The sequence below is a fragment of the Magallana gigas genome, chromosome 2 (assembly GCF_963853765.1).
Source record: "Magallana gigas chromosome 2, xbMagGiga1.1, whole genome shotgun sequence".
Classification (NCBI taxonomy): domain Eukaryota; kingdom Metazoa; phylum Mollusca; class Bivalvia; order Ostreida; family Ostreidae; genus Magallana; species Magallana gigas.
Window position 1 is genome coordinate 11,947,113 of NC_088854.1, and position 12,362 is coordinate 11,959,474.

At 35.1% G+C, this 12,362-nt stretch overlaps 1 protein-coding gene across 5 annotated transcripts in view; it reads right to left on the reverse strand.

Moving 5' to 3' along the window:
* The window catches only part of LOC105321818 (triple functional domain protein), a 77,688-nt gene that overhangs the window by 35,212 nt on the left and 30,114 nt on the right, over positions 1–12,362 (reverse strand). For 4 of the 5 annotated variants that reach the window (XM_066075052.1, XM_066075054.1, XM_066075055.1 and 1 more), the window contains 14 exons: positions 12,206–12,323; positions 11,939–12,054; positions 11,594–11,716; positions 11,170–11,358; positions 10,894–11,003; positions 10,652–10,718; positions 10,415–10,524; positions 10,090–10,159; positions 9,859–9,948; positions 9,336–9,470; positions 8,781–8,846; positions 7,595–7,855; positions 6,712–6,986; positions 6,084–6,210 (listed from right to left, as the gene is read on the reverse strand). In XM_066075052.1, coding sequence (XP_065931124.1) covers positions 6,084–6,210; positions 6,712–6,986; positions 7,595–7,855; positions 8,781–8,846; positions 9,336–9,470; positions 9,859–9,948; positions 10,090–10,159; positions 10,415–10,524; positions 10,652–10,718; positions 10,894–11,003; positions 11,170–11,358; positions 11,594–11,716; positions 11,939–12,054; positions 12,206–12,323 — 1,857 coding nt within the window. The remainder of the gene's footprint in view (positions 1–6,083; positions 6,211–6,711; positions 6,987–7,594; positions 7,856–8,780; positions 8,847–9,335; positions 9,471–9,858; positions 9,949–10,089; positions 10,160–10,414; positions 10,525–10,651; positions 10,719–10,893; positions 11,004–11,169; positions 11,359–11,593; positions 11,717–11,938; positions 12,055–12,205; positions 12,324–12,362) is intronic. The other variant, XM_066075053.1, reaches the window with a different exon arrangement.

Below are 12,362 nucleotides of genomic sequence, written 5' to 3' on the forward strand. Positions count from 1 at the left end.
AGTGTTTCCAGTGAGCAATTCGAACAATCATCATTCCTATGTACTGAAAAGCCATATTACTCTCTAATAGCAGAGAATTTCCCCCGAGTTATTAAAACGATTTTTTTTTTTCGCAAAGGGTAGAATCGGGCTCACATGAATTCACAGCATTATCCAAGATATGAGTTTATTCTTAAAATCACCCAACTTAACACCACATTCCTTTGCAAAATAAATGACAGAACATGTTTGTAGCATAAATTCTTCAATATCCAGGAGGCAAGAATATATCTTCACACTTTGTGGGATCAGTTCAGATGTACGAAGGATACTTTGATGGATTCTTTATTCCATGCGAGTAATTGCGGTCGGTGTAGTATGGTTTGTCCACTGAGGTCCCTGAGCAGTGGATCAGTGAAGCCAAGAGCAGACACTGAGACTGAGCAGCAAATGGTCAGCAGACACTCCTCCAATTTTTAGAGATATATTTTGCTGTGGAAATTGTCGGCAGGCTGGAACTGCTGTTAATCCTTGACAATCTGCCTGTGCCACACCAAATAATCCCCATCAAGAAGCTCTTAATGAATTAGACAAATAGACAATGTGATCCTTTTTACTGGCTAACATACTCCCCTCTGCTACCAAAGAGCTGTGTCATGTTCTTTATCAAGATATTACACAAGTCCTGTTAAAAAAAAAAACTATTTCCAATACTGACAAAAGGCCTGGAAGAAACAGCGTGTAATCAGTCAATATGTATGCCTACAATCTGTATCCTTTTATAACATAATAACGCGGAAAAAATTCCTCAAGCATTGACTCAAGTAACCTCTTTTCGATGAAGAAAAAACATCAACAAACTGACTGATGACTTCAACACATTGACTGATGATCATAAGTCATAAACTTCTAGAGGTATCACATGCTTGCTGAGGAGATCTTCATAACGTACTTCACGTTTGTTTTTCTTCTGTATCTATCCCCTTCTTATTTAACTTCTCCTCCTCTCCTGGTACTTATGTGAAAGACAAAATCTGTATAGAATGGAATAATTCTGTCTCTCCCAAGGGTTTTGCTAATAAGCACAGGTATACATAAAATATGCTGTGTCAAGGTTCTCAATATGAAACATATAGCTGGAGGTCTCGGCTAGAATACACATTGATTTCATCATATGATGGACTATTGTGAATCGGCTTCTGCACTGTCGAGTTTAACAGTATTGACAAATAATAACGTCAGATGCTACATGCTTGACGTCAAAATTTCCTATATGCCTTCATTTTTGCCCTCTCACATTTTCTCTACACAAACAAAACTGACAAATCTTCAGGTAAGAATAGCTCTATGTCCCCTACATGACAGGAGAAAAAATAAATCTGAACCAAGTCAAATATTGAATTTGTGCAAATGATCCCAAATTGAATGTGAAATATCACTTTTCTCTTGAGGACAACTGATTAGTGCAATATAGCTGAAATCAATAAAGGAATACATTATGTACTGTATCAAATTCTTCATTGTAGTCCAATATTAAAATGAAGAACGGCTAAACTCTGCTCATTGTAAACAGGTTTTCATGCATACAGTTGCTTTTCCAAGAATTTAAACCCGAAGAATTAAAGAGGAAGAAGGCCATAAAATAAATATTATAAATAGCATCTTACATTTAGGATTTCAATAGCAGGATGAGCAAAATGGTTCTTTCTGAAGTGTTTTCCTTCCCAATTTATTAAAAAAAGACTTTAAACAAAATAGTTCGATAAACTGGGGTCACCAAAGAATGTGCCCAGATCACACCTATTTTGCTGCATATGCTGATCTTTGACTAGCACAAAGCACAGTAAAGGACTGTGATTGGCAATGAATTGGGAGAGAGATTGAAACTATAATGATTGATGTCATACTATTCATCAAGATGTGCACTTCAACTCCCTCATTCTAAAACAAGCACTGGGGAAGGGTACACTTGATGATGTGTGTGTTTTTTGAGTCTGTGATTGTAGGAGGAGAAAGGATGATGACTGCAATGTTCAGCTTGATTTATTGGGTGACTGGCGCCTCACAGTTGGACTAGCAAATCTGAAAAACGTGTTAGTTCCCCTCAAAATCATCTTAACCACACACTTATGTAATTAGATGTCAGTCTTGCATCAGAAAACTTACACAAGGAAATGATATCAGGGACACACTTTTCAATCAGCTGTTTCCAACCCCTCCCCCCTCAAATCAGCATTCAATGCAGACCATGGGTTTGTATCGAGTGCATTATCAATACTCCTTTTATATAAAAATGTTTGAACTTCTAACATCAGATCTATTTCATGCTAATTTGAGATGGAATATTTTTATCAGCACTCCGTTCATAGAAAACCAATAAAGGTTGGTAAAACTGTCAATTAATAACAAAACCTGTGTGAGAATATCACAAACCTTTTTCTGGTAAGAATTCAATTAAGATAATACCCTGAATAAGTATATTTCAGGTAACCTCTAAACAAGCAATCCGAAACATCTACTCCTGGACTATTTATTCTGGGCACTACATTGGTCTGTTAAATATATCTACATGAGCTTTGTGTAGGAGAACACAACAGATGTGACTGGCTGATATCGTAACTCGACTGAACATCACAGAAGACAACACAATTTTGCCTTGTTACTATGCACACTTCTGTCCAAGTCAAGAAAGCAACCACTTGAATGTAGAAAGTGCCTGTAGATAGCCTGTATTGCTGCCAAAGAATGGTGGCATATAACCGACAGACATGCTTGGGTCCCGTTTATCACCAACACAATCTGGTCCAGACATGGAAGGCACAGGGATGACCTCTCCTATGATCTGTGACCCAAACAGCCACATATAAACATACATGTACATACCTCTCTACATTTTGATATCTATTTGTGTACATATATCAGCTATCACATGTATTGTCCAGCACTTACCGTGTAAGGAAAACCAATATTGTAATGCGTATTGTACTGGGTACATTAAAATATCAATCCAATGATAAACTGTACAGGAAATATACAGCAAGAATTTTCAGAATTTAGATGCATATTTCTAATGGTGATTTATGAATTTTGGAAATCTGTAGTTTAAGAGTGCCAAATTTATGAAAAAATATTTCTTGTTGAAAACATTTCAGTTGCAGTCTATAATATTAAGTCTTATCTAGCCTTTAGCAAATGTCTATTCCCTTTTCCATGCCCCCAGAAAACTCTTGGGATCATAATACTTTATGGGGATGATATGGATCAAATGTACTTCGTTTTGGGAAGTTGGTAGATTACTGACCCTGGCTCATCTTATTCAAACTCTTGGTCTTTCACTGCTGAATGTTACAAAAGTCAGCTTTTGACAGGAATGGGAAAGCTTCAGTCAAGCAAAGGCATAAACCCTGACCACAAACAACTGAACTTCATACCCTCCAAATGAAACAGCAAAGTAATGAAAATATTAATGTCTCCATGTGTTTCTGGCATATGAGTTCCAAGTATGTTTTTCCTTTGAACCCAAATAATTTGTATCATTCGGCAATTGTTATTTAAAAGAATCTGTACTCCTAACAATGAGGAGGAAAGAATGTTGTAGTGGAAGAATTTATTAATGCAAAGTACTTAACACCTCTACAAGATGGGTAATTGGAATTACAAACAATCCACCAAAGATATAATGTAAGCATTCTTTTCAGTGCAGAAGGCAAACAGAACTCTTCTCCTTTCTACTTGTCAACTCTCCAATACATTCCCTGCCAAATTAACTAAACAACTCAACTCATAATGGAGACAAGATTTTGATCTTCTCATTTGGTTTCTGGCAGGACTATCATTACATCAATCACTGATAGCACTCAGCACCCCCCACCCCTCGCTTCAATAGCTTCAGATTCTGGACATCAGCTACCATTCTCAAGGTCCTATTTGTATTTTGACCAGCATTAAGCTTTCTTTCAAATCATTACTTTTCCTCTCAGGAAATTATGAGGCTATCAGATAGAGTAGCAAGCATCTTGTATTCTGAAGGATCCCTTTGAATTCACAGACTTCCTGAGAGTGGAGGGGTTTTAATTCAGTGCTGGCATCAGGCCCTCCTTCTCCCCCCTCACAGGCACAGTTTGTTTGGAAACACACCAACATTAGGGGGAGATGGTGTAATGAAAAAATACCAAATAAATTGCATTCCTCCAATATAAAACATTCCAATCAATTATGCAATAGGTGTCCGAAAATATTTTGTTAATAGCTTGTTGTAATTAATTATCCCAAAATTTTGCATTGACAAAAAAGTTGTATACCCTCACTTTGTAAATGCACGATGCATATTTTGTGTGTGGGGTCAGGGTTTCATAAACTCTTAATCTTTTAACGAATTTTATAATGACCACTTTATTTTGAAGACTGATGATAAAGTCCATTTCAAAATAGCTTCGGTAGATCCTTTCACAAGCTTGTTAACTGGTCGCTTCTGGCTACTAACATCAAACTGAACTCATCCATGTCTGATTCTATGAAAATGATTCCTGCATCATAGCTCAGGTAATTGAGAATTTCTTAATCTTGTTTTTCATTCAGTACAAATTTTGTGGTCTCATATTTAAATGACACAATGCACTTAGCTGAAAATTCAAACTAATCAACAACCATGATATTTCACCAATAATTATCCTATACAAAGAGAAATTATTCATTTAAAAATTAAATTTAAAAACATTTGAATTTGAAATTAATTCTCAGTGCAAGAGTGTTATATTCCTAATAACTGGTACTCTCAGTTTCCATTTGAATATAATTTACTTAATTATAAATGTGTACACAAAATATGTATCCAAAAATTAAAACAGTCCATGAGATACTTGGATTACTTAAAAATAGCGGACATGTATATAATTACACATTAGATCAGAGATTGAAGGGTATGCTAATATAATGAGATACAGACTTGACACTTGTGCTATCAGGCCTAGTTTACATCACACACTTAATTTTTATAAGATACCAGTAACATCAGAACCTGAGCCTCTCTGACTGATAAGACTCCACAAGATGAGGATACCTGCCATCTTTTATTGCCAGGAATTATCAAGATCAAGGGCGGTTCAAATGCAGTTATGCCTACTTCACATAATCATATTTTCTTACATAATGCAATTAAATTATGAATCCACTTTACTGTTTCTGGGTTAATGAAATGAAGGATCATAGGCCATCAGAATGTTAACTTAAAGAGAAGTACTGTATAATATCAATGCAATTTTAGCAATCAAATTAGATCCACATATAGGCCCCTGAATTAATTAGCAATCAAATTAGAACCTGAAAGAGAATTATTTATCTTTTTTTGTAATGGTCAGCTGATATTCCACAAAAGCTTTGATAGATGTATATAATGATAAACAGGGTGGGATAACTATCGGTTAAGACATTAACTTTTTATCATCTTGTGGGATCTTCAGATGAGATCCACATATAGGCCCCTGAATTAATTATCAAAACATGTAGATTCATGTTTAAAAAATGTCGAGTAGATTTGTGTAACTATTTTGTGTGCATTACTCTGAAAAACATTTTTTCCTTTTTAAAGATTTTTTCAACCAACTTTTGGGCTGTGTTTTCTATAAACTAGTGATACTCATGTACATTTTCAAACAATTTTTCTCCGTCTCACAAAAAGGAATCAATTAGATAATGTTTACTCATCAAAGATTTAAAGTTGCACTTACCTTCATGAATATATTGCAATGTATAAGTATAAACTTGCAGGAAATAATTTAGTTATAATTGTTTATATCCTAAATATTGAAATGAGTTTGATGACTTTTATCTCTGCAAGAGATTCAGGGATGAAAAGGTTATCAATCAATAAAACAACACTGTCATTGAGTTGATGAACATAAGAATTATACAAATTTATGAATATGCAAGGAAAAATGCATTTGAAATCAAATCTGGTTGAACAACCCTGGCACCATCTTCCTTTTCCATGGTGACTCCTTTATGTGACATACATTTGAACACCCTGTATAGATGGGACTTTAAGTAATTAAAGAGTCAGAGTCAATTATTAGTGTGAATTTTGAGAGTTGTGTCCCTTGACTTACCCTGTTGGTTTCTCCTCCACTACTGCTGCTGTCTGTTGTCATGGTGGTTGTCATGGAGATCATGGAGGTCAGAGACCCTCTCCTCTCAATGGGCAGGGAGTCATCAAAGGACACATCTCCAATGTCCCTACAAAGCAACCACAGCTATGGTGATCATTCAAGATTTTTAAAAAGATTTTTCAAGATTGCATTACATAAATGTACAACATGCATGTATTATGTGTAATCATGTACATATAATTTTTCTTAATATGTAAAGAAGAACATGCTTCAGGAAGACAATCATGATCAACACTTCTTAATTCACCAAAAATAATCAGATTTGGAAACAAAAACAGGCATTAATATCTTCAATATGATTTAATGTGTTTTGTAATGCATGTACATGTATTTGCATTACAAAAAATATAACATTTATTACTATTGCAAATCATTTTCTAATGTTTCATGACAATAGTGCCTCTATATTAACTTTAAAATATCAAACACGTACTTCATATAATTATCACCTTGTGTACACTAAACACTGCTAGTTTCCAAAATAAAAATATATCATTGACCAGATCCTTTACAGTTCTCACTTGATTACATCACATGGACCATTATTAGTACATTGTACTTTACACACCTATTCGGGAAGGCCAGTAGATGTGCCTTTGAGGCCTGCAGGGGTTTAATATTGGAAGGTTTGAACAGCATGGCAGGCTTGTCCTTTAGGGCCTTCGGTATGAACTGCATTCTCTCCGTCATAAACTCACGGAGCTTCTTGACCCAGTTTTGCTTGGTGTCTAGGTCCTTGGCCTTGAGGATGATTCTGTAATCTGACATGGGTACTCTGCCAGTCCAAAGTGCGAACTTGGTCTCATCACCCTCAATGTGTTCTGTGATGTTTATATCAGATATCTGTAAAATAAATTAACAAACCATATTTGTCTTAATTTGATCAATATAGGTAAAGATATCTGCATGAGTTCCATAAGTCACAATCCTAACAAGCTATAATCATTGACATTTGGATCATTAAGTTTGGTTTCTTAGGCTGGTTGTTTCACAAGATTAAGATTCCACATTATATTCTTAATATTCACTTATTAATTTTCACTTAAAAAAATATTCCTACAGTTAAGGTGTTATGGGACATCTGTCAATATTACAGTAATGTGGATTAAAGTACATTATAATTAAAAACTTTCACCAGTTTAGAATTTTAAAATATTTAACCAAAAAATACGCTTAAAAATTTTTTGGAAATGCTAAAATTTAAAAACCCCTGGCAGGATTCGAACTCATGACTAACAGATCCATTGTGAACCCTCTAACCCACTGCGCTTCTCTGTTAGAAGACAACATTGGGAAAGAAACAATAAAATTATACTTAATCTTACTGTTTACTTCTAAAATAATACATCACTACATGGAAGTGTCCCATACCACCTTTATATTCAGTGACTGTATTACCGGTACTTGTTTCCAGTAAAGAGGAGTAACTGCTACAAGACTGCACTACTCACCATGAGCCTGAACTTGTACTGATATTTGGCCTTCCCATTGCTGTCCTTCATCTCTTTCGAGAAGATGACACACATGTCAAACAGGAACAGGTGTCGCTCCCTGCCCTTCTTGATCAGCTGTTTGGGGTCCCACACGGTGAACTGGTCCTGGAGGAAGACATCCCCCAGGGCCTCCGGCTTCTCCTCCAGACCCTCCAACAGGCTCAGGTGCATCGCATCATTGGCCCTCTTCGGGACGTTCATCATCACCTCAAGTCCATCCTAGGGAGACAACCACTAATACTGTTAATCATAACACAGGAATATCAATCACAGTGATGTCAGTGTACTTGTTTAACTGTAAAATTATTGGGTTTGGCTATGAAGGTTTTTTTTTTAAAAGAAATTTTCTGTTTTAATGAATGAAGTTAACTTTATGGCTAGTTTAGTTAAAATGACCACCATCCAGATGAAAATAACATGAGTATGAAACAATGATCCATGATAAAGACTGCAGAATTTGAAATTAACATGTATAAATGAATGAAATTCTTAGATTTATGATTTTTTAAGAATGAAATTAGTCAGCTTTTGATATTTGCATAAATTTCTAGTGTAAATACTTTTGTTCATCAGTTATTAAAAAAAAAATATATATATAAATCATGAAAAATGCAACATCAACAGCTTAAAACTAACTAAAAATAGAAATAACGGTAGAAAAAGAAATAGCAACCTAACAAAGATAACTCTAAATAAACTTCATGCAAGATGAAGATTAACATGGCAAATGAATACATGTTAGTAATGAACAGAGAGATGCATGCTTTCTGTTATGAGTGGTATTGTGTACCACAGTATGCAACACTTTTGAACAAGACCTGTATGTAGATGTGACACTGGTTTTGATAATCTTCAATCTTCAAAGATTTTATGAATTATGATTTTTATCTTTGAAATTACTCTTGTCCTTGATCAAATATAATTTTTCATTTATTATTCCAGACCTGAAAAATCTTCACAACCAAGGTACAGCTTACACATTTACGCTACTTAATTTAAAAACAAAAATCACTCTTCATATATTAAAAATTGATTATTCCCACCCAAAATAGACTTTTTTTCAAAGAAATATAAGATTTGACAGGTTCACAAGATTTTTCATGTCACCAAATTCAACAAACCGACATGGGAGGGCACTGCTTACCAGGATCTCATAGTACCTCAGTGAGTCCTTTGTCTGCAGGGCTTTCCTTAAACTATTGTACGAATTCTACAATTCATATTAGTACAGGCATAAAACGGATTAAGTCAACAGAACATATAAATGTTCCATCATGCAGGACTCTTTATTTCTTATTGATTTGATTTCTAGTTGTTCATCTCGGTAATCTTGTCTCAGTCAATGTACATGTATCTACTGTTATGTACATGTACCGGTAAGTTCCTCAGGGTAAAGCCAGGGATGGAAGGGTAGAATTTTGTGTGTGTATATGTCAAAATAAGGAATAGAAATACATGTATACGTAAAATAGTCTTGCATGATGAAATTGGAAAAAAAAAAATAACAAAATTGAAAATTCTATAAGAAATGCATTACATAGACACAACTTGCATAAATCAATAAATAAAGGAAGAAAAGCTATTGGCTTCAAAAGATTTCAGTGGGAAAAAAAATAAAACAAACGTAAACAAATAGTAAAGAAAAAGTCAAGCCATGCAATAATAAATCCAGCTGTTGCACCCCTCAAGAGCCCCAAACCTTGATTTCCCCGTTATGACCCTCGCAGCATGACAGTAGATCTTTGAGCAGCAGTTGATACTTGGTGATTCTTTGAACAGGTTTAATCAGGTATGAAGCGAGCGGCTCATTCAGCTTGTGTTTGCCTTGGACTTCCTGAAACAGAAATCACAGTCCATTTTTCTAATGTTCACCTCACAGGTGCCAAGCCCGTTTTAACATTTATTTCAATGTAACCATAAATAAAGAATTTTTATTTATGGTTACATTGAAATAAATGTTAAAACCGGCTTGGCCCCTGTAGTACACCTAAAAAAAAATCTGGTACACGTGCATCTGGCTGTTTGTGATGTGAAGAGAAAAAAAATGAAATGGTAAGGTCACATTATAAATAGGCTCTAAATCTGGTTTCTGTTGACACTTTCTATGCATCTTTCTTCTCAGAATAAGAAGCCCTAATCCAGCATAATCATTTAAACTGCTTGTATTTATCAATACAAAACCCTGCATTAGAATTTCCCAACATCTTGAACATTTTTGTTACCTCAAAAAATGAGCCCGCATTTTCGACCAGCAGCTGATTGGAGTCCGGTTTGTTTCTACAGTAGGTTACGTATATGGAGAACTTCTCAGCCTGTAAACAAAAATCAAAGGCATTCACTGATTGGTTATTCTCATGAGCGATTGCATGTTATCAATTCAAGCACAATTTTTATCAATTAGAAAGAAAGCTTCTACTTGATATCACTAGAGCATACGGAGCATAAAAACATACCCAGGTAACAAAACAATGGCCAACATCTTCAGGAATTGTTTCATATTTCTCCAACTCTTTTAAAAAGATACTAAAATAAAGAATTTAACACAATGTGAGGGAACTCTTATGGAGTTTTGGTGAGGTGAAACAAAGATTATTTTGATAACCAAAATAAATCCTCATGTTTGCTAATGATACAATTAAAACAATCTGTTTCACAACTTGTTTGGCTTAAAATTCTCTTTTATTTTCCTGTTGTTTGTTCACATATTATGTAGTTACAAAAACTGTTGCTTATGAATATCTGTACAAAATTGACAATCTATGAAAAAGAAAAACTCACTTTTTGTGGAAGTCATAAATTTCTTCTAGGTTACAGAAGATGATTTTATGTTTTCCCATTATGCCTGCAGGGACATTGTTGTCTGGTTCCATGGCTTCATTCAAATAAGTCTGGGGGAAAATACATCATTTTACTGACAACAGTCATTTACTTTCATAGCATCTGTTACTTTTTTATTTCTTTCAAAAAACAAGATTTTAAAGCAACAACTAAGGCTACATGTTACTTCTCTCCTACCTTGACGCAAACTTCTAAATCTTTGACATATGTTCTTTCTGTCTGTAAAAGTTCTGCCATCACAAATCTTTGAAAAAAATAATCATAATTAGTTAAAATCTAAGTGCCAACATTTCATTCATAAAAAAATCTTTGCATGTCAAAAACATGTTAGTCATGAATCTGTATGTCTGAATCTCAAGGGGGCAAAGATTGATATGTTGACTTGCTGGGACCTCAGTTTTGAATGAACTGTGTCTTACTCTCTCTTCCTGGCTGATCTGCGTTTTTCCTCTGTCAGTTCTTTGGGAGCCTGATTCAGAACTTTGTCTTCCAGTGAAGAATCACTATGTCTCTGTTCTTCTTTTGGTTCCTGCAAGGAATGTCAACAAATTTCAGAAATCAGATTAATAAATGCTTTCATAAAAATACTCTTTATTGGACAATGGGCAATCAACTTTCTAATGAATTTTGCAATGAAATTTATTGTTACATAAATGTATCGAGATAGGAGGGACAATTGTTGTCTGTATACATACAGGCACCTGTTCCTTGACTCCCAGCTTGGACTCCAACTTGTGTCTATATCTGTCCATGCGAGAGGAGAAGTCTTTGTACCGCTTGTCCACAGCTGTACACCATTGTCTGATGCTTGCTGCATGGAGGTTTCCCTTGGCCACAAATCCATCAGCGAGTTGTAAGAGTAAATTAACACTTTCTTTTGTATCCTGAAATCATGAGAAATGATACCTTGTTGTTCATTTGTTGTGAGATAAACATTTCCTACACTTTGTCTTACTTTTTAAATATATTTTAAGGGTTATAGAAATCTTTCATGTGATTAGAGTCATTTTTCCTTCAACATCTTTACAAAATAAATAATACAAATACTTTAATAAACACTATACGACAAGTTACAGTACTGTGGAGGTAGACAATATGATAGTATGGAAACTAGAGTACCTTTGCCCTGGTTCTGAACTCGTAGTGCTCCTTCAGTAAGGTCTCTGTCTCCTGCTGATTGGAGCCCACAGTCTTGTGACTGTCCAGGTAAGCCTCCCCATAGTCACAGATCCAGTCTATGGCCTGTACACAGTAAAACAGTATCTTAGAGATCACACACTCATTTGAAATTGAGATTTGAACTATCATTTGAAGGAAAAATAAAATCATGACAGCACAGATATGTTCAAAGCATGTCATCCCATTGAGAAAATATCTCTCTCAGCTACCACTGCCAAAATTTTCTCTATTTAACAATGTTTCAGTTAAAATTTCCGTGCTTATTTTGCATTTCCATAACCTGACCTGTCTAGCACTCTGCTCAAACAGGATGTACTGGTGACACTGTTCCAGTTTCTTCTTCTTCTCTGTCCAGTTCTCCAGCACGTAGTCCTCTTGATGAAGTAACTGCTCCAGGCAAGCTACATTAAACAGTGATAAATCATTAAAAAATCATTAAAAGTACTTAACTAGACTAAATATGAAATGCTTTTTTTCAACGAGGCAAAAACAGGCTAACAATTCCCAGTTTCCTCCTCACCATACTTGTGAGCTGATGATAACCAGCCATACCTTTGACATGTTTTCCTGGATCTGGTGTCCTGTATTTGATCTGAGCTCCAAATGTGTACAAGTTCCTGTTGACATACTTCAGGAAAGCTTCAGCAGTTCTTCTGGCCAGGGTACATGCCTACAAAAACAATTTAGTCCATTCTGATTAAAACACAAA